The sequence below is a fragment of the Mustela putorius genome, unplaced genomic scaffold, assembly GCF_011764305.1.
Source record: "Mustela putorius furo isolate JIRA1106 unplaced genomic scaffold, ASM1176430v1.1 tig00537350_pilon_pilon_pilon, whole genome shotgun sequence".
Lineage (NCBI taxonomy): Eukaryota > Metazoa > Chordata > Mammalia > Carnivora > Mustelidae > Mustela > Mustela putorius.
Window position 1 is genome coordinate 19570233 of NW_025422471.1, and position 26946 is coordinate 19597178.

Genomic DNA, 26946 nt, shown 5'->3' on the forward strand with positions numbered 1-26946 from the left:
AGAATGATGAGGTTCGTTACTAAACACAGGATTAAGGCAAGAGCTTTTTTATTCAGTTTATCGATTTTACAAAATTATAAATTGCAACCACGCTGTCATTTTTTTTAAAAAACACATAAGCCCCCATATGGAACTACATTAGTGTACTAAGCATCCACCTATAAATTACCAAAGAACTGTCAATAAATTTTTTTAATTCAACTTTAAATGCTACAAAGTTTAAACAGATGTTATCCTACTTTCTCTGAGCAGCTGTTCATTGGACATGTTCCTTATTTATTGATATACTGTGTTCAATGCTAGGGTCACATTTCTTAAACAGGAACTTGGCAACTTCCAAATTCCATGGTAAATATTGACATATCTCAGCATGTCAATATTTATACTGTCAAGACTTTGATGAGTCTCCTCAACAATGGCTGCATCTTATTTCTTAGCAGCCGCTTGCTTCTGTTCCAGTTGAGCAAGGTCTTTCTTTATTCAACAGCATCCTCTCACACAAAGACCTGATTGACTTTCTTGCTTATTTCAACATTTTGGACCCTTTTACAGGGTTAATAAAGTTCAAAGAAACAAGGCACAAATTTAGCAAGAGCTGCTTTTGATTACTTGATCCCAAGCCTAATCACCATTTTCAACCCCACTGCTGGGGTTGAAAGCTGCTGAAGGCTTTTCAGAATTTATAGTCAGATTATTTTATTTTCTGTTAGTCCTGAAGGCTATGCAACATTATAAAAAGATTGGTTTATGGACTACGACAATGATGATAATATTCAGAGGACAGTTTAAATTAAAAATGTTTACCAGGAAAGGTAGTTAGAAGTCTAGTTCATTATTTACAATTAAACAATGTTTTTGTTTTGTTTTGTTTTTTAAAGATTTATTTATTTATTTATTTATTTGGCAGAGATCACAAGTAGGCAGAGAGGCAGGCAGGGAGAGAGGGGGAAGCAGGCTCCCTGCTGAGCAAAGAGCCCAATGTGGGGCTCGATCCCAGGACCCCAAGACCGCGACTCAAGCCGAAGGCAGAGAGGCCTCAACCCACTGACCCTCCCAGGCGCCCCTAAACAGTGTTTTAAATACAAAATCACCTATGTTTTGTGCCAAGTATCAGAAATTATGTTAACAAACTATTATCTTTAACTCAACCTTAACAACAAATTTCCGTATCAGTGTGAGAAAAATCTTTGCAATATCTTGAAAATAGCCTGGGATTTCCCAACGGCACCCAATCAAAGGTTTAATTTAAAGCTATTGGCAGTACTGGCATCTACCAAAAGTATGGATGCCTCATGAGCATTTTGGAATTCTAGTATGGCTTTCCCACTTTGAGGCAACAGAAGTCTCAAGGGTGTTCTTCCACAAAGAGCCCCATCTCATCAACATTAAAAACTGCTGACTATAATGACTATGATAACCCTCTGTTCATTTCAGCCAATGTCTTAGGAAAAAGAGCACAACTCATGTTCTCATCAGCGCTGGCAGCTTCACAAATGACAAGGAACAAACTGCCCTGGACAATAAAATGATTAAGTACCTCCTACCTGTATAAAAACAATCCTTCTATTATTTTAAGGACAGCTACCTTTTTCCTAGAGAACAAGGTATAGCAAACAGACCACTGATTTTATACCCAAAAGAGTCAGCTTGAAATCAAAACTCTACTGCTTCATAGCTAAGTGACTTTGGTCATGCCATTAATGCATTAAAACATTTACGACTGCTTCCTATGTACCAGGCTTTGATATCCCCAGAATGAGTAAGATACATTTTGATCTCTCTAGTGAGATAAAAAAAAAACACCCCAAAATAATTATTGTAAAAGCTTGTAAAGTGCAGAGGTGGGATGGTCTCTCCTCTCAAGAGTTCATGTAAGCCAGCCGAACATTTCAGGGAAGGCTTCCCTGAGTTACACCTGATAAGAATCTTAAAAGGTAAAAAGGAAAGAGATAAGAAAAGGCACCCCGGGGCGCCTGGGTGGCTCAGTGGGTTAAAGCCTCTGCCTTCGGCTCAGGCCATGATCCCAGGGTCCGGGGATCGAGCCCCGCATCGGGCTCTCTGCTCCGCAGAGAGCCTGCTTCCTCCTCTCTCTCTGCCTGCCTCTCTGCCTGCTTGTGATCTCTGTCTGTCAAATAAATAAATAAAATCTTTAAAAAAAAAAAAGAAAAGGCACCCCATGCAGAAGACCCTGCATGAGCTTAGGCTTGGAGGCAAGAAACAGCATAATACCTGGAAACCATAAACAATTCAATGTTTCACAATGACTATAAATCAAGGATGACTAAATTCAAATACCAAATCAAATTCATTCACTCAACCAAAACATGTGCACTTCTATATCATCAGATAGAGCTTTAGAATTTGGCATAAGGAAACAAAACAGATAACAACTCTTTCCTTTGGAGACCAACAATGAAAAAAACCACATAATATGTAAAATATATAGTATGGTGATAAGTGCTAGAGTCAAGGGAGAAGATTAGACAGGATAGAGAAAACTGGGAGTACAGAGGCCAGTGAGGGAAAGGGTATAGTTGCAAACCTGCAATTTTAAATAGGGAGGGTGAGGTAGGCTTTATTGAAAAGGTGATGTTTGAGCACATACATGAAGATCAGTTGTAGGATGTCTGGGAAAAATCATTCCAAACAGATGAAGCAGCCAGTGCAAAGGCCCTAAGGCAGAAGTGGGCTTAAGAAACAAGGAAGCTGGGGCGCCTGGGTGGCTCAGTGGGTTAAGCCTTTGCCTTTGACTCAGGTCATAATCTCAGGGTCCTGGGATCCAGCCCCGCATCGGGCTCTCTGCTCAGCTGGGAGCTTGCTTCCCCCTTCTCTCTCTGCCTGCCTCTCTGCCTACTTGTGATCTCTGTCCGTCAAATAAATAAATAAAATCGTTAAAAATAAATAAATAAATAAATAAATAAATAAAAAGAAAAAGAAACAAGGAAGCCAATATGGCTAAGACAGAGTGAGGGGAGAGCATACAAAGGGCTGAAGTCAGGGAGGTAATAGGAAAACAGATCATGTAGAGCTTTGTAGGCCCATGTCAAGTTGTTAGCTTTTAAAATGAATCAAATGAGAAGTCATAAAATGGTTTTACGCAAAGAAGTAATGTTACATTTCTTCTAATAAACTTTTTATTTTGGTGTAATAATGAATTTACAGGAAAGTTGCAAAGATAACACAGAGTTCCCATATACATCTCACCCAGTTTCTTCTAGTATTAATGTCTGGAATTCAGAAAGAGAGGGAACTAAGAATATGAATTCGGGAGCCTTCAGTATACTCAAGGTTATTTAAAGTCATTAAGACTCGATGATATAATTAAAACGAAGTGTAAAAAGAAGAAAAGAAGAAAAGCAAAGATTGAAGCCCTGGAACACTTAGCAATAAGAAATCAAGAAGAACAGAAGAAGACAAAAGGAACCAATAAGGTAGAAGGAAAACCAAGAGTGTGATGTCCTAGAAATGAAGTGAAGAAAATACATCATGAAGAAGGAAGGGATTAACTACGTCAAAGTCTGCTGATAGTTCAAATACAAAAAAGACGGAATGATTAACACCTGGAAACCACTGGTGACACTAAGAAGAGGTTTGGGGGGGACGGGTGGGACCAAAAGCCGTGCTGGAATGATCTCAAAAAAAGTACAGAAAAAGAGGAATGGGGATTTGGAATATAAAATCCTTAGAGAATTTTTGTTCAGAAGAGCAATAAATGAAGAAGTGAAGAAATGGAGAAGTGGAGAAAAGTTAAGAGAAGCATTTCTTAAAATTAAAAGAAACAACATGCAGGTCAAATGTGGGTCTTAATCTAAGAGCCACAGGGGAAAGAATATAAAAAATACGGGGGAGAAGAAGGACAAAGACAAACACGAGCACCCAAAGAGCCTTAATCTTAAACTGCTGGTGGCTATTTGGGGATTCGAGAAAACAAGCAGTTAAGTAAAACCATTATCTTTTAATATATGTGCCCATCAGTGAATTTTAAAAAAGGAAATCATGCAAAAGGAAACCATTATCAACACTAGATATAAAGTAAAAAGAAAGGACGGGGGATGAGGGAGGCTGACTACTGGTAAAAAGGCAGTATCATTTTAATTTGAAAACCATATATTGGGTTCCCAAGAACTATGCGAACTGAATACATCAAAACTCTTGTTTCTCCATTTGGGTTATGCAAAGACAAAAACGGGTGGAAAATAAAGCTTCACCTAATGGGATTATCCAAACTAAAAGAAGCTAAATACACTGATTAAAGAGAAAGTTGGCATGCGATTCCTCTCCGTGATGGAACACTTCTCTAGAATACCTGTGCAACCACTCAACTCAGGAAAGGGCAGTTTCCTTCCCTTTGTTACTACACCAAGTTTCTTACTCCAAAGGGCCTAGTCGGCTTCAGGCTCCAGGTGAAACCAACGGACAGTTTACAAAGAGCGAGGGACTGGGAGACAGGCAAGGCCAGCGTCCGAAGTGTCCCACAGCCTACTCAACACAACCCTCCGGATTCCAATGCCTTCCGACTTCCACAACAGACACAAGGGCACTGCAAAGGCGCTCTGCATTCTACAGAATCCCTCGGGTGCAAAGGGAGAAGCCGAACGGGGGGCGTAGCAGGTGCACACCCTGCGCCTACGTTGAGAGAACCAGGCGTCCCCGAGAGTGCATCAACACATTGAGGGGGCTCCGAGCTGGGAAAAATCATGCACTGAGGAATTCTAGAGGGAAATAATAGGGAACTAAAAAAGAAAGTGAGAAACAAACAAACAAAGGACAGCACAGAGGACCATTACTATTCCTAACTTACTAAACTACGCAGCTCCCACTTCCGCACCCTACCTCTCAGTGCCTCCACTTCCGGTCTCCTCCAAAAGGCCCGCTCCCACAGACTGACGTCCCGCAGCCAATGAGAGTGTGGTCCACTTCCGCCCGGACGCATGACGTCTTTTAGCTCCAGCCTTTTCCGGTCGTGAGGAGCCTATCCTGGTGTCCGGGTCGCGCGGCTCGGGAGGAGGGACCCTGACAGGCCCAACCGGATGCGGGGAGGGAGCGAGAAGGGCAGGCGGGGCGTGCACGCCTCTTCCGCTCTGGGCCCGGAAGGGTGATGTGGCTGGGGCTTCGCCGGCCTCACTATGGTAAGAATTGGGGCGGTGGGGTCGCAGCCGAGCTTGGTGACGGGGCTCCGGGCGCGAGCTAGGGCTGGAGGGTTGGGCGGCGGCCCTGGGTGCGCGGGCCAGGGACCCCTGCCACGACCTTGATTCTGCCGCGGCTGGGAAGATGCTCAGGGCCGGGAACCATGTGGCCCCTGCACGCCCAGCCAGGGAGAACCGGGGCGAACCAGGGCCCATCGCCCCCAGAGAGATCCCGCGGTCGCAGGTCCCAGCGCCTCCTGCACAGTCCCCCTTTCTGACTTGTTTCGAAGAACTGCGCTGGTTGCCTTAACTCAGGCGTGTATACAGACGCTTTCTGGTCACTGGCTCCTGGAGGCATGGAGCTTCAGTTTGCGCGGATTATTTCGCGTTCTCTGACGTCTCTACGGGCCTGGTCCAGGTGTTTCACTGTTGGTCCAAACCCCAAGCTCCACATCTTAATTGGGGTCTGTTGAGGTAGTGACCTTTCAGGCTCCTCCTGCTTTACACACTGTAGGTTTTACTTATTGGCGATCTCTGGAGAAGTGGTTTTCCTTCTACGAATGTACTTAAGGTGGTGTTTGACCTCGGACCTGCCTTCCCCACAAATTTTTAAGGTTGTGTGTATTATTTTGTGTTATTGCAGATTCCTTTGATAGTTTGGGCCTCTTCGGAAAATTTAAAATGAGTCATAAAAAGTTTTCAAAAGAAATGCCTGGATCTCCAGGCAGAGAAAAAAGGTAAAATTAGCATGGCCAGAGGACAGATGTAGTGGTAGTAATAGTGAAATCTCCCAAGTTGTCTCAAACCCTTTTGCCTTTGTTATGGTAAATGCCAACAGCCTCTACACCCGGTGAACTTAATGAAATGCAAGGGCCAGATGTTGCATTTATGAGCATATTTCTGGAGAAAGGATGCATGCCTTTATTATAGTATCAAAAACAACCATGAACCCCCAAAAAGTTATTGTGGAATGAAAGCTACTGAGCTTATGTTTCCAGAGGTTCCTGCAGAACCCCATATAGCACTAAACCTTTAGGCATTTAATTGAAAACTCATTATTTGTTGCTTTAGGCCTAGTACTTTTATTATAGATGGCACGCAAGTCACAGCGTCTTTCCTGGAGAACTTAGAGAGAAAACGGCAGTCTATTCTTAGTCAAGAATATACTCCAGCATCTTAGCCTAGCTGCCACAACCCGATGAGTACATGTGCTCTTAGAGTGTCATTAGAAAACTGTTACTTATTTAGAGAATTTGATTCCTTTTTCATTTGAAAAAGAATAGATGCTGTTACTTGTTTCTCCTCTTTCTTTTCTCTCTCTCTCTCTCTCTCTTTTTTTTTAATAATGTCTACCTGCAACAAGAGTCACATGCTCTAATGACTGAGCCAGCCTGGTGCCCCTAGAAATTGTCACTCTTAATTCTTGCAGATCTTCCTAGATGCTACTACTCATAGTACATGTCAGAGATTTATTTTCATCATCTTAGCTTCTTCAAACTAGCTACTAGCAAGACTAATACTGTGTTTAAGATGAACATTAATTTTTCAAAACTTCAGAATGCCTTTTTCTCCCTTTTAATATCCTTAAAAATTTATCTCAAGTTTTATCTCTTCCCAAAAATCCCTCCCTACCCCATCTGTTTTCTTCTCCTGGGTCTCTATTTGGGCATCCATATCCCAGTATATACCTCCAATGTACCTCCAGCCATAGCACTTACCACAAAAAACAAACAAACAAAAACAGCAATACATTGTTGCCTATATTTCTTCCCTCTCTAGCTGGAGCTTTCTAGAGACCAGGTCTTCTAATATCTTCTACATTACAATGACAGCTAGAGTTGGTACTCAGATGACTCTACGTCTGGGGAAAGAGAGTCCTGCCCAGTTCTGTCCAAATTTCTGAGCAGCAATAGTTTTTATAAGCTCCAAGTAATTTTTTTTTAAGATTTTATTTACTTATTATTTTAGAGAGAAAGATTGTGAGAATGAGTAGGGGGAGGGGCAAAGAGAGGGAGCCCAACAACGCAGGACTCCATTCCAGAACTCTGGGATCATGACCTGAGCCGAAGGCAGACACTTAACCAACTGAGCCACCCAGGTGCCCAAAAGCTTCAAGTCATTCTTACGAACAGCCAGGCTTCAAACCACATTTGACTCCAACTATTGAAAAGTTTTTCCCTTTTATCAGTTTTTGTCATTTCTGACTGTATGGTCAGGACACTTTTCTTCATAACAGGATTTGCACTTTGGCCTTTGGATACTTTTGTCCTATCAAATTATCAAGAACATGTGAATCATTTACTGCTTTTTTTTTTTTTTTAAGTCTACTGCTTTGCATGATTCTATGTATGCTTTCTCCAATTAACACCTTTGATCCCCTTGTTGCTTATGTTTAGATCTCTGGTATCTATAAAACCACTCTGGAACTAAGCAACACAAACATGGCAAATGAATTATAGATACCATGACAGTGAGATGAAAATAAGTGCAAATGACACCTGTGTTACCAATGGAGAACAGAATTGAGGTGCTTCTGCTCTAAACTGTACCTTTCCTCACAGCCATGAAAGTTCTTTAAGTGGAAAGGTTAAGTAGAAAAGGTCTACATTTTTGAAATAGGACCAATGAGATCAAATGGGTATTTAGTCCAGCTCCTCATTTTACAAGTGAAATTAAATTAAACTGATAATTTAGAGGTGCAGATTTATCCAAGGGCATATATGTATATTGATTTATTTCCTAAATTATGCAAGTGCATAGTGACCACTGATGTTAAGGAGACAGGTTCTTAACATTAAAAACGTCAAGTAATCCTGAAATTATTCAAAACCAAGAAATCCTGAAATAATTCAAAACCGAGAAATTGATAATTTCTCGGTTTTGAATTAAACCAAGAGAATTTGCCTACCTTACAGTAAGTGCTACCTTACAGTAAGCAACCAAGGTTGAACTACGTGCTAATAAATGTCAGTATTTCTGTGTGTTAATGGAAATACTATTAATCACCTGTGATTACTTATCTTGGACAAGTGGGGGGGGTTGCATATTTATTTACAGGCTTCATTTATCCCTGCATTTCCATGTGTTCCAGTTTAAGAGAAAATAGTGATACGTATAAATTTACAAGTACAAACTTGTTGGAAAATGCTGGCCTGACCTAGATTTGTAAATGATAAAATGCTGACCCACTTTTGTAGTACTGTATAATTTTTATCACAATTAGGTCAGGAATATCATTTCTGGGTCTCCTTCCACCTCTTGAGAGTGATAAATGACTAGTTGTGTGTAAAAAGCAGCAAGTTTTAAAACAAGTAAAATTGTTACTATTTGGAGTTTTAAAAATTCTAAGTCTTTGGTATTCAGCTCTTCTTTTAAAGTGAGTTTCAGTTAAACTGGAGGAATTAATACGTCAGTTACTTCCACATAAGATGCAGCCAACATTTGAAGCTCCCATGCAGTGTTATGCATGAAGAAGGCCCTTAATCAGCAATTGGTTAAACAGTTTATTTTGATAGTGCTAAAAATAAATGTATAAGCTATATCGAGCTCAAGTGATCCAGGACTAACGGAAGGCTTAGGCTTTTCTATAGATTAAGTGCAGTTAGCAACCAATCACTGAGCACTCCAAACAACTGTTCAGCATATTAATATGTATATTTCTGCTGCCTTTCTCATTGGTTCTTTGTGCCTTTATACTGCTGGGACCTTTCCCCTGTTTTTCTCTCTATTCCTAATGTTTCAGATGGTTTCTTAAACTATTTTTATATATACATTTAAAACAAAACCTTACACTGAATTCTTGCCTTATATCCAAACTTAATAGTTTGAATATTCACTTATGGCTGAAACAGGAAATTGTATCTTAGGTAAAATGATAAAAATTGAATTTGCAATAAATATTCCTAACTTCAAATTGACTTGAATAAGGAATTTTTAAAAAGATGTATTAACATCACAAGTAATTTCTTGTTTTAGCACTAAGCTTTGCATCAACGAATCTTCACCTTTTCATTGATAAATTATTTCATCTGCTGCAGTGGTGGCCAGATGAAAGTGAATTATCATTATTTCAGAAGGCCTAACAAATTGTGATTTATTTCAGAATGATTATGCAAAGGGACTCATCAAGTTGATTTCCTTCTGGTTTTGATAATTTATTTAGTAAAATAGCACTAATTATCTGAAGCGTATCAGGAAGTCAAGAGTAGTAGCTAGGTCTAAAAAAGATTTCATGATCTGAAAAAAAATTAAACATTAAGTGAATTTTACCTCCTGTATCACCTTTTATTAATCATCTTTTCCTCTATTTTGTGATCGGATTTGCTTACTTTTTTTCTTAGCTTCTTCCTTTTTAATATCATTTTCCTATTGAAAATCCCAATTATTTTTCTACAAGAACATGAACATCTGTTTCCTTTCAACCTGAGATGAAAAGTTTATATCAGCAGACAACAGATGCTAAGCATTAAAAGGAATGCTTAGGTAGGGTAAGAAATGGTAGGCTAATGTCTGTAGCTTTGAAACATTCTTGTTTTGTCAGAGTCTGAGTACATCTAAAAGCCTTTACCACCTAAGATTATTTGTTTAAATTTTAGGGTCTATAAACCCCAGAAACAAAGTTGTATGTATCATATATTGCACACTTATAAATGGGTTTTCCTTTATAAATGGTTTCACACACAAATGTATATATACACACCCCACTTCTGTAATAATAGGCATGTCTCTAAGTGCCTCTTAAATTCTTCTATTATATAAAAATTCAAACATAGAAAGGTAGAAAGAAGAGTATAATGAAGCCTCACATCCTCAGTGTTTCTTCAACCCCACACCTCCCACCACACACAATGGATTATTTAGAAACCAATCCCAGACATCCTATCATTTAAGCATTTTTTTTTTCACTACAACATTCAGGGAGAGAAAAAGTACACAATGCAAAAATCGTGAAATTTAGATACTCCATTAGGAACATGATAAACCTACTTTGTAAATTGATTTTCCAGCCACTCTACTACAACAGTCCTTTGCTTGATATAGTAAGCCTGCTCATTATTCCTTAAACATGCAAATTCCTAATTCTGTGAGGATGTTTTCCATGCTTTTGTCTCTTTGGGAGCCTGTTCTCTATTGTCAGTCTAATTGTGCCCTTTCTTAGTCCTTGCTTTCTCCTTGAAGCTTTTCTTGACTTTTCTTTATGAAAACAGCATTTTTTTTGCCAGTATGGCTCAGTTGCTGCTTAATACATGCTACAAAGAATTGCTAGTTACTTTTTGAATGTATATCCTGTTCTAACTTGCTTATAACTGTTGTATGCCTCAGTTGTCTCATATATAAAATACAGGTATTAATAACATCTAACTCAAATATATGAGGATAAACAAAATAATCCCAACAAGCCTCCAGTGAATATCAGTTATTGTCATTAGCTATAGACTCCTAGAGGGAAGGAATCCTGCTATGTACTTTTTTAATCCTGTGTCTAGCCTCCTGCTCCCGAGAAAGAGTAGATAATAAATGTGTTTAGTTATGTTGACTAAAAAGAAATCTGTACTTTGTATTTCATGAGGTTGTTATCAAATACTGTATCAATATACTCACATACATGTTCAGAATATCTTTGAAAGATAAACATTGTGAAATACTGTCTTTTCTATATAGAATGTACCTTTAGAGTTCATTTATTGGTTTTTTTCAAGTTATAAAATTGGCATCACTTACTCTCATAAATGTAAAATTAAAATCCAGTTCAATAAGAAACCAAGACATACTAAAATATATCCTTTGTATATCCATGAAGAAGTGATTTGCATACAAACTAACTATTTAAATAGTAATTACAAATAAATTTTATATTTTCAGACCATAAAAATAACTTAGGAAATCTGAGAAATCCAAAAGAGTTAAGAATTGGGCTAAAAACTTTCCAAAGATAATCAGTGCTTTCTTCCTTCTTGTTTACATAAAGGTTTACACAGCTGAAGATATGTTGATTATGAAATTTTGTGTGCTGTTCTCCCCACTGCTTAGAATTGTACGAAGGCATTTTTTTTGCCTTTAAGAATATTGATGAATGGCATGTGTAATTTCTTAATATTTTGAATAGTTTATAAATATTTATCATAAAAATATATAACAGGTTAAAAAATATTGAGTTTCTGACAAGGCTAGTTCTTGTTTTAAGATTCTCTTGGCTGTTACTGCTTATTTCTTTTTTCATATGAACTTCAAAATCAGTTGTGTATTTCAAAAATAATTGGTTGGTATTAAGTCAACTTTAAATTTATAGATTAGCTTTATAATTTTGCTTTCCAATATAAGAACATGGTATCCCACTCCATTCTACTTTAAGGTTTTTCAGTACATTTAAATGTTTAGTCAGTTTTGTTCTTTAATATCAGTGCTGCGTTTCTTGTTAAGCTTATTCTTAGATACATCAGCTTTTTGTTCTAGTTGCTACTGTAAATAGAAACATTTTTTCCATTATGTCTTTCAGGCGGTTGGTAATGTCATTCTGAACGCTGTTGATTTAAATTATTTTACTTATGCACCCAGCCAGCCACCTTACTCAATTCCCTTATTGTGTGTGATTGTTTTTCACTAGATTCTTTTGGGCTTTTCAGGGAGCACTTAACAATTGTTTCTTTGAAAGTAACAGTTTTGCCTTTCTCAAAACATTTTGCAACTTTTTTTTTTTTTTTTTAAGATTTTATTTATTTATTTGACAGACAGAGACCACAAGTAGGCAGAGAGAGTGGAGGAAGCAGGCTCCCCGCTGAGCAGAGAGCCCTATCCCAGGGTCCTGGGATCATGACCTGAGCCGAAGGCAGAGACTTTAACCCACTGAGCCACCCAGGCACCCCACATTTTGCAGCTCTTACTCTTCGTCTAACTTCTGACACCATAGGAGGGCCTTCTGAGTTTACTAAATAAGCATATTGCTAGGTACTGTGTGAGATTGATACATTTTATCTACCTTTGTAATGGAAGTATTATTCTTATATTACTATATATAGTGATATTCCTGCACTTTTAAAAAATTGTTTTAGTTTTTAAGCCATTACTTCTGGTCTCCTGTGTGATAGGTACACAGTCAGATACCTGATGAGATGTTGTCTACTTTCAGGGATGAGCATTATAAAATGTTTAACAGTTCCTGTGAGAACAGAAAGGAGAGTTCTGTATGAAAAAAGGAAAGGGGGAGGCCAGTGGGTTCAAGGAGACTTCCTGGGAAAGATAATGCTTCAACTGAATTTTGAATAGACTGAGCCCACCTCAGTTTTCCTTTACTGGAAAACGGATTTCCTGGGATACCTGTGTTAAACTTGTTAAGTAAGTTTTAAAGAATGAACAGTAAATGAGCAAGTGGTTTTCCTTCACCAAAATCTAATAGCTTAGTTTAGTCAATGCATGGAACATGATTGCTTAAATTTAAAGCATTCTTATCCTAACAATTGCAGAATTGAAAGAAAGTTTAGCCAACATTTAGTCTTATATACCCACTCTCCACCCAGTTTACAAATGTGAAAGAGAGACTGAGGTTAACCGTTCAGAGCCAAACTCAGAGCTTCTAAACTCTGTGCCCTGCCTAGTAGTCTGGGCTCCTAAAACATCTGTATTAATTACATATTGATATAGTTTTGGATCCATGACATTTTCGGTAGTGTTTTCAAGTTCTCACATTTAGAATTTTTATTACATCTTCTGCATTCCTTAGCCCAAAGAATGGAGAGGGAAGTACACTCTCAGAATATTTTATGATTTGGGGTTTTAAGTGTTCACAGACATGCCATTCTGTTTGTCTTTGAGAAAAACAAAAGTTTAATTCTTAATATGGAATTGTCTGGCATTTTTTCCCTATGCTCTTTTTCTTGTGATAATAATTTTTTTCTTTTTCTCTTTTTAGTCTGCCATTTTCAATTTTCAGAGTCTGTTGACAGTAATCCTGCTGCTTATATGTACCTGTGCTTACATCCGATCCTTGGCACCCAGCCTCCTGGACAGAAATAAAACTGGGTATGTTACTAATGATTCTTAACCACCCAAATTAGGGTGGGACGCCTGGGTGGCTCAGTTGGTTAACCACCCAAATTAGGTCCTATAGACATTGAGGGTAAATTACCATAAAGGTCATTAAATAATTTAGTTCCTATATATAACTTCATTTTGTAACAGCTTTCTACATTATTTTCTCTGTTTTTAATAAATAAAAAGACAAATATCAGAAGTGACCTGAAATGTGTCTATAAAAAGTACACTTAAAAAGATATTACAGGGTTTTTTTCATCTGGAATTAGAAATACAATTTAGCACTTTCAAAGATCGTATTTGGCCTTAACTTTTTATGCAATAATCAGTAAAGCTGGTTATTTAAAAAAAAAACAACAAAACAAAAACAAACAAACAAAAAAAACAAGTTGGTTATCATGTTTTTGAAGCATAAAACAGTTGGCAAGCACTGTGTCCATAAAAAAATATGATGTAGACATTTCCCTCTCCAGTCTAACACTGTTCGAATCATATAGGTTCCCTATTAGCATCAGAAAGCAAACATCTTCAGGGAAATATATTTAGCTAACTTTGTAATAGTAAAAATTAAGTCTTGAGCTTGACACATCTCTTGTATTATATGTTCACACCCTGAAAAAAATTGAGCTCAAATATAATACCACAAAGAATTGAAATTTTAAAGTGCCATCTTTATAATACAAAAGTACATGTTGAATTCAACCAAAAGGAAAAGTATATTAAAAACCAGAGACTAGGGCACCTGGGTGGTTCAGTGGGTTGGGCCTCTGCCTTTGGCTCAGGTCATGGCCTTGGGGTCCTGGGGTCGAGCCCCACATCGGGTTCTCTGCTCAGCAGGGAGCCTGCTTCCTCCTCTCTCTCTGCCTGCCTCTCTGCCTACTTGTGATCTCTTTGTCAAATAAATAAATAAATTTTTTAAAAAAAGCAAACCAGAGACTATGTGATGAAAGCTATGTAAATTTTCTTTGCCTTGAGTATTTATTAATTTCTAAGAGAAATCGTCTTAATCCTTCCTTAATAAAAGCCTATACCTACTTAATCATTTTAAGAAACAAAAGAATGAAAGAATATACTTCACATAGGAATAGTTATCTCCAGCACCTGTATTGGGCCAAATTAGGATCCTGCAAGGTCAAATTCTGTTTTTCAACTAATAAAAATCTGCAAGAGGCAAGGTGATAGCTATGAGAGTAATAATTTCAGCTTTTTCCTTCACCTTCATTCTATCTTTGAGGACATAATTAGCATTTATTCAGACATTGTGTCATCTAAATTATTTAGCTTTTGTTACCATTTCTTCCTTGTTATTTCCTAGGGTTGTTGAAATATATATAAAGGCATAAATAGAACCTCTAACCAGTTTCAAATATTAAAAATCCCTAATCCTGTTCTAATATACTGATCATCTGTCTCTGTTAGCCTGAGGGATTTTATTCAAACTGCTGATGTTATTTGTCCAACAGTTTTTGTGACAATGCCCTTCTTCCTTTGTAGATGTTGACTTTTCATCACGTTTTTTTTCTCTGAAGTCCTCTTGCACTTAGTCTTCACTTACTATGTCCATTTTTTAAAATCAGATGAAATTACATAGTATTTTGTTCCTTTGTTGAAGTTCCTTAATCTTACTTGTTGCTTAGTTGTGCATGAAGCCTTTCCATGCAACTAAATGGTTTTATTCTTTCCCTTCTGCAACCCCTATTGACTTAAAGTATATGGTAGAAACCAGTAAACATCCTCATTGATGTTTGGCTTGGTATTGTAATATAATACGTAACTACCTAATAAGATATTTAAGTGTTTATTTCATTATAAAAACAATCACGTTAATGGAATAGAATATCGATGCTTTGCTGCTGCTGTTACGGATAAAGTAGGTTGCATGTGGAAAAGTCTGCTCCTCATTCTTTGGGGAGCAGGAATACATCCATTACATGCTACATTAAAAAAGGAGTTCTCAGGGCTGCCAACCTTACAGTAGAGGTTGAGTAGTAGTATATTTCTCCTACATATAAGACCAAAGAACTAGCATGCCTACTTCTGTACTTTGAAGCATGTGCTCATATAGTCAGCTGCTTGAAGGCTTTTTTTAAAAACTTTGCTTCTATTTATATAAATGTTAGGCCCCATTTTGACTCGTACATTAGGAATATTTTCTCTGGGAGCAATTCTTAGTGGGTCATTGTCCTTTTATAGTATATTTTCTTTTGAGACTCATAATAAACTGTCCTTTCATTATAGTGAATATCCCATGTTTAAGTAGAGATGTGTATGCTAACTGGACAGTAGAGTTTCACTCTTGAAAATAACAATTTTTTTGCTGCTTCAAATAATACAGAACTAAAATCAGCAATAAATTATTGCTACTTTGCCTCATTTCCTGTTATCATAGACTTGATTAGCTTTATCAGCATATATACTTACTGGCTTATAGCCATAGAAACCAAGCAGCATAATTGTATTGGGTTTTCCTAACTAATAAAGTTCCTGTGTTCTAATAAATAGCATTTGGGGCACCTGGGTGGCTCAGTTGGTTAAGTGGCTGACTTCAACTCAGGTCATGATCCCAGGATCCTGGGATTGTCGCTGACTTCGACTCAGGTCATGATCCTAGGATCCTAGGATAGAGCCTCCATGTCTGGCCTCCCTGTTCAGCGGCAGAGAACCTGCTTCTGCCTCTGCCTGCCACTCTGCCTACTTGTGCATTCACATGCACTTTCTCTCTCCAATAAATAAATAAATAAATATCTTTGATAAATAGCATTTTGCATATTACAGAAATATGTCTAGGTAGAGAAATATAAGGGAAAGGCCTAAGTAGTACTAATAAATCTCTAAGTTGCTTGAGTTAGGGAATTTTTTTTTTATTTATATAGTTTTTAGTATAGGTGTTGTAACAATTCCCTAATGATGCTTTGAGTTATTTCTAGGTTATCAAACCTGAACTGATCCTGATTGTGATCTTATAGTTTTAGATTATGTTCTGTGGGACTCTGAGCTTCTCATGGAGGAGCTTCAGGTGTCCTGCCACTGGGTCCCTCATCCACAGCTTTAAATCTATGGGCATGTTATACTCAATAGATTTTTAGAATCAAGGAACCATGGCATTGCAAATGACTAACTGATTGTCTTCAGTTTTTTTGATGATATGTAAGCCAATTTTAAGTGACATCTAAAGTTACTATCACATGTGCCTTTATATATATATTTTTAAGATTTTATTTATTTATTTGACAGATCACAAGTAGGTAGAGAGGGGGGCAAAGAGAAGGGGGAAGCAGGCTCCCTGCTGAGCAGAGCACCCTATGTGGGGCTTGATTCCAGGACCCTGAGATCATGACCTGAGCTGAAGGCAGAGGCTTAATCCACTGAGTTAAGACAGTGGGTTAACACAGTGTTAACCCAGCCCATTAGTTACTATTCTGAAGAATTTCTTTGCAATAATGAAATCAATCCTTATAAAAAGCCTATGAGGGTGAGTTTCTATTGAGAAAATTTGCTTACAGTTATGTAGCCAAAAGTAGGATTAAACTTGGGCACAGTCTGGGCCTTATATTTTCTTATATTATTTTCAAAAATATCTTTGATCTTTGTCCTTTTTTTCCTATAGTAAAATTGTTGCACCTGTCAGAATATCCATCCTTCAAAATGAACTTCTATTTTTGCCCATTTCATTGCAACTGAACCATGAGACTTTTTGATTTGAGGTCAGGAAGTTATATTTCAAAGGAGGAATATATATAGAACTTAATTGAACCAGTAATTTCTTTCATTCTTAACCACTCATACGTAATTATTTATCAGCCAGCCATCTCTTAGGGCCTCCCCCCAAAAAAAGCATAACCTAAATTTCCCTGGAATTTACATATTTCAGTTTTGTTACTACACCACTCCTAACCTACTGCAGTAATTACTACTAATTTATCTTGATTTGTAGCTATGTATAACACCATTCATAATTCTCCTCTTTTGTCAGAGCAACAAAATAGTTGTCTACAATGTTTTCATATCTTTTAGCTATCTCAGTTACTCAGTTGATTTTGTTTTAAATCTTCTACTTTTTATACATGCTGAATAAGTGATATATGCATATAATTTGTATTTAATTCATAGTATATTCATGCAAAGAATGGTGATGAACACTTCATTCTAATTCTTATTTTCAGAATGTATGTGTTTTAAATGTCATATTTAGTTAACTCATACACAGACTACCTTAAACTAGGATTTTGTACTTAAATTGAAAACATAGGCACCTATTTTTATATCCTTCCTTATTGAGTGACATAGTTATGTAAATGCTATCACTGGAGTTCATGGTTATAAATCCTTTAAATATAGAACTACATTCTATAAAAAGTAATTTTTATAAAAAATTACTTTCTATAAAATTTTATTTTTTAATGGCAAAAACACCCAAATCAACTGTGTTCATTTACCATTTTCTCAAAATTAATGTTTATGTAAATTGGCATATATATTTTCTACTTTTGAGTCAACTTGAAGTTGACTGAGTCAGTTCTGCAGTAAAAAAACACTGTGCACATTTTTGCTGCACGTATTAATTTACTGTGCGTTTAACCTAGGATACGACATATATTCCAGTTTGTAACAGTTTATATACACTAACATTTGATAAGCAAGTGTGTCCTACTTTACTACATAAATGGTGGTTCAATACCAAATTTCAGTTTTGAAGTATCAAAAGGTAAAAATGCCAGTTTGTATTGAATGCTCTGTAGGTTACTGAGAAAATGATTAACCTTTCTCACTAATTAATAGCTACTATTTCCTTTTTTATTACATGCAGATTGTTGGGTATATTTTGGAAATGCGCCAGAATTGGTAAGTGTCTGTTATAATCTCCACATCTTCAGCTGTAAATTGTTGGGCAGTTTACTTATGCCATATTCACAGAAGGCAGACATCTGTTTTAAAACCGCAGGCTTCCCAATTTTGAGCAGTTTTGCAAAAGTTTGTCAAATTCCCCCACACTCTTATCCTTATGCTATTTAATACTAGACATGGTAGATACCACATAAGACTTAATTAGCAGGAAGATGGAAACTACAAGAAAAATCTAATTCAAATATCAAATGCTATGCATTCCTAGTGTTGAGATTTTAGACAAACATGTACAGTTTATAAGAATGCACACATTCTTATAGAGCATGCTGCTCTGTATAACAGGTACTATTTTGATAAAAAGGATGAATTTTCCATCTAATGGAAGGCCCGCTAAGCAGTCGTCTAAGATTAATCACTTTATTCCCCTATGCTAAGTCCAAGAATGTTATTTGTTGCTTTTGGAAAGCATTCACTGTTTCACCTGTCAAACTCCTGTGATCATAACTGAATTTTGTTCTAATTGATTAAAGTTAAATATGATTATATTCTAATTTCTCATAGTAAAATTAGTAGTGTCATTGTATGTTTTTGTTCAAATAATAATATACTCTTAGCCCATCCCTATATGTATATAACATTTAGCAGAGTGCCTAGTTCATAGTAGAGACTGAAATGATTGACAAGTGAATGAATTAAAATGTACTTACTGATGTAATCCACCAGTGTTCTTATAATAGACTTTACCCTTTTTAACATAGCTAGTTTCCCCCCCCCCCAAAAAAAAAAAAAAAAGGCATTACAGAGCAATTTGTGATTGTTCCACTTGGACAGAACAAAATGGATATTTCTCCTCTTTGGAATTATTTACATGACCCCCTGAAAAAAAGCTAGGTTTTAGTACTCTTCCAATATTTAATTTGTATGTTACTATTTTCTTTTATAAAGATAAGACTTCCATAATAAAAAAAAAAAAAAAAGTTGCTGTATTTGACAGTATAATTAGTCTGATAACAACCTGAATTACCCCAGTGGATCACTTTAAATAGGGGGAATTTAGGAGTCATGTCCCTTAGATAAAATGTGTTCCATCCAGAGTATTATGTTTTCGTTTGGATTCATTTATCATAGATGTGGAAGATTTAGAAGATGGTCCATAACAGGAAACAAAATTGATTAAACATTGAGAACTACAAACTAAGATTTTGTAACATTTTAGAAATACATTGTTAGCCACAGATATAAATAATTATGAGAGAGCAAGTTTTCTTCCTTTGAGCTTTTAATACTAGGCAAGACCCATTAACAGTGAAGTTGTAAGCTTCACACAAATTACATAGAAGTCCTTTCAGAATATTTTACGATTAGATCACAAGATTCGTTGGTCTTTCAGGTGTCTTACTATAGAAAATGACAGTGTACTATAAATAGTTTCAGTGAAGGCCCTCATCTTAATGTATTGATTATTGAAACAGACATCTTCTTGAGAATTCACTGTGCTTTTAACATGTTAAACTGTCCTTCCTCAATGTTCTTTGGACTTATTATCTCTTAGGGTGACTGACATGTGAATCTTTCTTTTGTAGAAAAGATCATTGACTTTAGATAGGTAAAGCACCAGGGATAGCCTAGATAAGTTGTTATCAATCAGGACATTTTAATGGTGTCTGGAGACATTTTTGGTTGTCACCACTAGAGTTGGGGGGACATATACTGAGTACAGATCATGGATGTTGCTAAACATATTAAAGTGCAAAGAATAGCTCTTCACATAGAATGAGCCCAACATGTCAGTAGTGCCAAAGTTGAGAGGGCTCAGCCTAGATTTACAGAGATCTGTGGTACAGACTTAACTGACATCCAGTCATTCTCAACAGCTGCAAAGCCTAAAATAACAGTAGAAATCTTAATCACCTTAAAAATAACTAAGAAGGAAGAAGAGATCAAGAGACAGAAGAGCACCCTTGATGGCTAATTCTGATAACTAGTAGTAAATGTAAATATGTGTAAAGCAAACTGTTTCAAAGCCAAGTCACCAAAGAAAATGAAATAATATTGTCAAGGAACAGAGTGCAAAGAATACCTCAAGTAAACTACAAAACGAGAACATAATGGAAGAATAGGACAGTTCAAATACAGTAAAATTCTCTGGATCAGAGGAATACTGAATATTCACTGGTAAAAATATAAGAAGTCTAGAGTTAGGAGATTGAGCTTTCATCTTACTATTATGAAGTTGCTAATTCACAAATAAAATATTTAAATTAAGGGATTTTAAGTTAAATGTGAAGGTATTTTAAATCCATTTTGTGTAATAAAATAGAGAAGTGTATACAGCTTCATTCAGTAGCCAACCCAGGTGACCCTTTTCACAATCGTTACTTAAAAGTATAGCTGAAAGTTTAAGGCATCTAGTCTGTAGCTCTCTTAATGGTTTCCTGTGATATCATCTATTTTGATGTCTAATTATAAATTGTGCCTTTCTTTTTGCTTGGTCAGTTACTATTTTCATTTTTTCTCTTGACTGTATGAGTGTCATACGTTAAATGGTTCGGTTAAAGTGTTCGTTCATGCCAGTTATGTGAAAGCAGTAGCTTTTCATTTTGGCACAATGGCCCCAAAAACGTTGATGCTGATAGGCAGACTTTCCCAGCCACATGCTCCTCTCTTATCTTGACACAGAATATATCCACCAAGAAAGGATACAATTTTAATAGGAAAAGGTCCAGCCAAATCATCTTATCATGTTACACATCACGTTACAGCAACTGTTTCACATTCACTTAAACAGACCTAAGACCAGACAAGAAGTAACATTCTTACCCAAGTTCAACCGAAGATGTTTAGTTCTACCACATGGCAGTCTCTTTCAAGAAAATTAAAAACAGGAAAATGAAACCCATGTGTAAATTATAGCATTCTAAGTTGGAAGATGAGGAAAAGAAGAACTTCCTCAAAACTTAATATCCAACAGATGGAGAGGGCAATATTAATTTTTTCTTTTAGGTGTTTAATAAGACGATATTGGACAATTAGAGTATCTAGCCCTAATTAGAGTGACTGGCTTGCTTATGAAATCCACCTGGAAATTATGTCTGAATAAGGTTTGGTTTTGTTTGATAACTTGCCCAAAAAATTAACATCAGTTAAAAATGATGACCCAGGTTATTTTTTAGTTTAAATTGTTTTGTTTTGTTTTTTTCCTCTTGAGATAGCAGCATTGTGAAAATGCTGTTGTCTCACTTTTTAAATTTTCCTTTAGTTAGAAAGCAGCCCAATGTCTATGGACAGAAAAATACTTTCAGAAAAACAATGAATGTTTCTTCTACTTATATGTGTATATCTTCTGTGAATATTGTTACTGAGCAGACACAAAGGTAAAATTAGTAACAACATAACTGTGTGAGCTCTTTGAGAGGAAGCTCTGAAAAGAAAAAATGACCTTGAGGATTTTAGTTGATGAGGATGGTCAAGATTGACATTTTCCAGCGGTAATTAAACTTGCCAAATAAAACAGTCCTTGCTGAAGGAATTTAGTTACTAGAGGGGAACTAATTTTATTTTATTTTATTTTAAGATTTTATTTGAGAGAGACAGAGATAGCGAGAGAGAGCACCAGTGGGGAGGAGAGGGAGAAGGAGCCTGGGGTGATCACGTGAGCTGAAGGTAGACACTTAACTAACTGAGCCACCCAGGTACCCCAAGAGAGCTAATTTTAAACATAGAAAAACAAGTGAGGGGAGTATATATAGTCTCTACTACAACACCAGGTATATGCCCATGATTATTTCTAGAAGTAGCACATCACTCCCTCTTCTTTCTTCCTTTCTCATGTACCCTCAAAATAGCATAAGTGACTGGTGCTTTGTGGAACTCTGCAGCCCTTCAATAAATGACAAGCAAGAAAGAACAAAATGAGTTTGGGATAACTCAAAATCACAGGGTCACTGTTTGTAAGACAGCTTCACAAGCCAACTCCATTCTACTTCAGGCAAAGGAAAATCTCCAAATAAAAACAACTTTTAAACACATGTGAAAATTGACTCATAAAAGTGGCTGTTTTGAGTTCTACATTTCTAGCCCAAGAGTAATCAAAGTTTCTCTTTAAACTGCAGTTAGTTAACATACAGTGTAATACTAGTTTCAGATATACAATATAGTGATTACAATACTTCCATGTATCACGAAATGCTCATCAGGACAAATACACTCTTTAATCCCCACCACCTGTTTCACCCATTCCCCCCCACCCACCTTCCCTCTGGTAACTATCACTTTGTTCTCTCTATAGTTAAGAGTCTCTTTCTTGAGGCATCTGGGTGGCTCAGTCGGTTAAATGACTGCCTTCGGCTCAGGTCATGATCTCAGGGTCCTGGGATCGAGCCCTGCATCGGGCTTCCTGCTCAGTGGGAAGCCTGCTTCTGCCTCTCCCACTCCCCTTGCTTGTGTTGCCTCTCACCCTGTGTCTTTCTCTGTCAAGTAAATTTTTTTTTAAAAAAATCAGCATAATTTAGCTCATTCTGTATTGTACTTGCTTTTATGCTGCAGCCACTGCTTGTCTGGCCCATCTCCCCAAATGTATGGGCCCCCTAGCTAAGAACTTTATCTTGAGCCTCATGTACCCCTCACCCCTCTCCCGTAGTAACCTTATCATATCCATGATAACTTAAATTCAGTTAATCAACATAAACATCTCCCCTTTTTTTTAATAGGTGAACGGAAGAGTCCTTACGTTGCAGTATGCTGTATAGTGATGGCCTTCAGCATTCTCTTCATACAGTAGCTTGGAAGAATATCAGAATTTAATTGCCATCAGATTTCAGTATGGGAAAGGACTTATTTACAGAAAATAATGGAATGAATGGTTAACCCTTTTATCTCTGAACATTGAATGAGATAAATTTCCAGCTGCTGTTCTCTATTTTTATTATTGGACCAATGTTCTATATAAATAGGATGTAACCATTTAATACTCAAAGAGTTTAATATGTCTGTAACAATCAACCTCAGTACTGTCACTACAATATAACATTCTGCAAATGTTATTCTGTTATGTCAGATACCAGTTTTTCGTGAGGTATCTCTAAGGCGCATAATAGGAAACAAAATTGGTAAATGACCTAAGTTTCTTTCACTGTGATTTGGGAATGATAAATCCTTATAGAATGAGACATTTTTCTGGACTAGCTTTTTTATTGGGGAAAATGTTCAATTTGTGTTGGTAAGGATTGCATTCATATTTAATAATGCTTGCTTTTTCCTCTGGTCACACCAGAGCATTAACAGAGTACCTCGAAGCAAACTCGCTAGTGTATCACAGGTGTCTCAGCTATTTAAAACAAGCTATGCAGTTCTTAAGGAGGAAGATAAATGAGATCAGACTTAAGAGTAGTACTGGGAAGATGTTCATATTTAGCATAAAAGAGTTTAGAATAACTGACTGGTATAGTAGCCTCTGAAAATTTGACCGGCTGTCATTCTCTAAGACTGCGTACTTAGAGTGAAAATAGCAAAATAGAACAATTACAGAATGATAATCCTGTTTGTGTTTTTCATTCTTTTTAGTGTCAGGTCTCCACTTACTTTAATTGCCCCAAAACACAAACTGTATTTTGTGTGTTTTTAAATACAGCACTTTAATGTGTCTAGTTTACTTTTTATATGTCAACTTGAATGAGAATCTTCTGAATAACTCAGTAGGTGATGATAAACAGTTTTCAGATCTGTTATCCATGTAGCTTATCATAAGTGTCTTTGGGTTTTGATAACAAAGAAATAACTTCAACAGTTTCCATGAAAGCAAGAGAAACATTTGGAATATGACTAAAAAATTTTGCAGTAGAGCGTTATTAAAAGTTCAGTTAACATTTTTTTCAGTTTCAGCTGAAATTCAAGCTAAAAGGAACATAAACATCTTAGCTAAAAATTGCCCATTGTAGGTAATACTAGTTAGATATTGTCCTCAGCTATTAATTCCTTTTCTTTTTTTAAGAAAACTATTTAGAGTTATTTGAAAATGAGGCTGCCAGTAGCTCTTTCTGTAGAAACAACGTTTGGAACTAAAAGCCATCTATTTTTAAAGACCACTTTAAAGTACTTGAAAAGAATTCTAGGAAACATAAGAAAAGCTTGTTAAGCATTGCTTGCTTTTTTCACAAAAGATAAAAGCTGCTATAGGCTATCAATATAATTGTTTATTTTACATTTTTGGCATATCTCTCTGGCCAAAATTTACATATTTTGCTTTAGAGAGGGAATCAGGTTATGATCATTGTGCCTACTCTGAACTGTCTCTTGGGCTTTGCATTAGGTCAAGAATTTTCAGGGTATCCTAAAAATAGGACTCTTATCAGCATATACATGCAGAGTAAGTCACCTTTCTGGGTCTGGTTTCTGAGCCCATCTGTTGTCCCACTCTCCTGCCAACTAGACTTTCCGAAAGCTATGTCTAATCTTTTATATGCTAGCACAAATCTATTATGAATAAAGGCAAGAATATTCTAGATAATCAGTTCTAGGGCATTTCTTTAAATTTGGCATTTTGGAGAAGCCTAGAGGAAGAAATAATTTCTTTGAAAAATCTGTGGTAACGTACAAAAAATTTTGCTGTGTGTAGATGCTCAACAGAGTGGGAGGCAGCTCATTTCTGACCCCAGACACTGTGACCTTTTGAAACACAAGCTCTTTGGGACACAGAGAAAAGGATTCTATGATTCTGTGAAGAAAAGCAATTAGCATTTTCTTTAATGTAGTTTTTTCAACGAGCTACCACTGAATCCTATTCTCTAACCCAAAAGGCAGCGTAGGTAGTTTTAGGCCCACAGAATATTCAGATACTCCTGTTGTGGTCTTGGTGGGGTGGTAGGATGCAGAAGAGAATTAAGGATCAATTTAGCATCAGATGGACTGTCTCTGTCACAGAGACTTACTGCAGGGCTGGAAGGGATGGGTGGTGGGCACTGAAGTCCACAGCTTACCAAGGTTTGAATACTCTGCGTAACCTCTTTCCTGGCTCCAGAATTTTTTTATTCCATCTCTCCTGGAAATTGTTCGGTGCTGATATTTTAGTTCCTGAATGGGCTCAGCTGTGTCCATGGCAGGAACTGGTCTTCTTTTGGGGCAGTCTTAAAAGATGGTCAGTCAAAAAGCCATTTAGTCTGTTGAATTCCCTGCATGTCTTAAAAAAAAAAATCTGGAATCAAATCCAGTGTCTTGTAAATGCCTGTGCTTCTATGCTAGGCATTTTCCATGTTCAAATGCAAAATAGCCCCTTCATACTGGGAAGAAAAGTAATAGGTAATTTGTAACAGATTCCTTCACCCTAGTAATAGGCAGATCAGTCTCATTTTATCTTAGGACCTAGAAGAGGTCAGAATGAAGTGACAAAGCAAAAAATGAACATTCTCTCCCTAGTTTTGTGGGAAAGACCTAGCATTTTGTAAATAGAATTTATACATTTGACCATTCTTTCAAGAAGCATTTATGGAGTACATGTAGTACTTTAGCACTGAAGACAGAAAAGCAAGTACATAACTTCTGTCCTCTAGTAGTTCACAGTGCAGTAAATGAGAGAGATGAAATTACTTATACAAACTGCAATGTGATAGTGCTTATTACTGAAATAATGCTGGGATTCTAGAAGAAAATAAGGGTGACACCTTAGAGGTAAGAATTTCCTGCCAGAGAAGCAGTGCTTAAGCTGAATTTAAGAGCAGTATGCAAAAGCACCAGTGGTATATTATGAACTATAAGCATCTAGCTTGTTGTGCCACTTGGGGAGTATCAAGAAAATAAGCCTAAAAAGGTGAACTGAGGCTGGATCCTAGAGGGTCTTGTATTTTTTCTCACTACTATCACCTACCTCAAAATTGAAGTTAAGTGTATGTTCCCTCCTGCCTGACAAAAAGACTTGGGGGAAAAAAATCTTACGTGTATGTGTAAACAAAGTTAAATATATCCATGCAAACCTTAATTTGGACCAGGAATACAATAGTATACTCTCCGGAGACTCACCTGAGTAGTCTGTAAAGGCGAGGTAACATTAGTTCTGTCACGTATTTTCAGCAACTCTCAAAAGCTTATACTCGTCACTGCCTAAAGCAGCCATGATTCCTAACGCACACATCCGCACAAGAGGCGGAGGGGGTTGCACTGTGTACATTTTCTGGGTGCAAAGGAAAGATTTCTAGGAAGCAAGGACCTGCACTCTCTTCAAAGTCTTTGGGAAGTTACTGGATCATAGGAAGCTGAAAGGAATTGAAGATTCTTAGGGACCGCTTTGAACTATCTCTGGTGTTAAGTAAACAGTGGATGTTCAATATCAAAGTGAGTAATAGCAGCATTGTGAATACGACAGCCTCGTCAGTCTAAATCAGCAAGTTACTACTGGCTTCCAAACATAGCTTCATAATTATGTCATGCATACACTACCTTCCATGGTTTCTTTTACTTCACCCTAAATCAGTACCAAAATAATTCGAAATGCAACTCTGGCATCAAAAAAGGGGGAAGGTGGAAATCTATTTCCTGTGATTTTAAGACAACAGAATCATCCTGTGTTGTGTAATAAAAATCAAAACAAACTCTCAAGAGCCTCCCAATTTTGTCTTACTGTCAGATGAGTGAGAACAGTTTCTTAAGAGGTTAAAAATTGAAATTGGCACCTTTTGAATAAGATGGGGAAAGAGAAATGTTTCTGTTAATTTTACCTGTATTTTAATTCATGGCTGGTCAAGATTCTGGGGGAATTTTTTTTTATGTTGTTTTGCATCTTAAAGCTGTTCTATTATATTGCCATTTCTCTGAGTGAACCTTCAAGAGCCTAAATGACTTGCTTCAGATATGAAGTCATTAATTCACACACCCCCACACACAGTAGAAATTGGATTCTGAATGAAAGTGACAGTATTAATATTTGACAGTACTTTAACCTTGTCTTCCACTAAGAGTC

At 36.8% G+C, this 26946-nt stretch overlaps 2 protein-coding genes and 1 non-coding gene across 8 annotated transcripts in view; 2 read left to right on the forward strand and 1 right to left on the reverse strand.

Moving 5' to 3' along the window:
* The window catches only part of XRCC4 (X-ray repair cross complementing 4), a 271894-nt gene extending 266957 nt beyond the window's left edge, over positions 1-4937 (reverse strand). For 3 of the 6 annotated variants that reach the window (XR_199943.3, XM_004759129.3, XM_013059782.2), the window contains exon 1: positions 4834-4935. The gene's annotated coding sequence lies outside the window, so the exon portion shown is untranslated. Of the gene's footprint in view, positions 1-4801 lie in introns of all 6 variants that reach the window. The other 3 variants (XM_045074488.1, XM_045074487.1, XM_045074486.1) reach the window with 3 other exon arrangements.
* Positions 4938-5007: 70 nt separating this feature from the next.
* TMEM167A (transmembrane protein 167A) lies at positions 5008-26585 on the forward strand. The gene is made up of 4 exons (XM_004759132.3): positions 5008-5129; positions 13033-13142; positions 17962-17996; positions 22709-26585. The coding sequence occupies exons 1-4, from the start codon at positions 5127-5129 to the stop codon at positions 22777-22779; spliced, it is 219 nt and encodes a 72-aa protein (XP_004759189.1). The 5' UTR covers positions 5008-5126; the 3' UTR covers positions 22780-26585.
* Positions 15030-15164, forward strand: LOC123390441. Its single transcript, XR_006605039.1, has one exon. It is a non-coding gene; the product is annotated as a small nucleolar RNA U109 (small nucleolar RNA).
* Positions 26586-26946: the final 361 nt, after the last annotated feature.

Bases quoted from the DNA above. Each gene is read 5' to 3' on its own strand.
- TMEM167A (XM_004759132.3), top strand. The intron at 13,143-17,961 runs GTATGTTACTAA...TATTACATGCAG, and splicing joins CTGGACAGAAATAAAACTGG to ATTGTTGGGTATATTTTGGA. The intron at 17,997-22,708 runs GTAAGTGTCTGT...TTTTTTTAATAG, and splicing joins TTGGAAATGCGCCAGAATTG to GTGAACGGAAGAGTCCTTAC.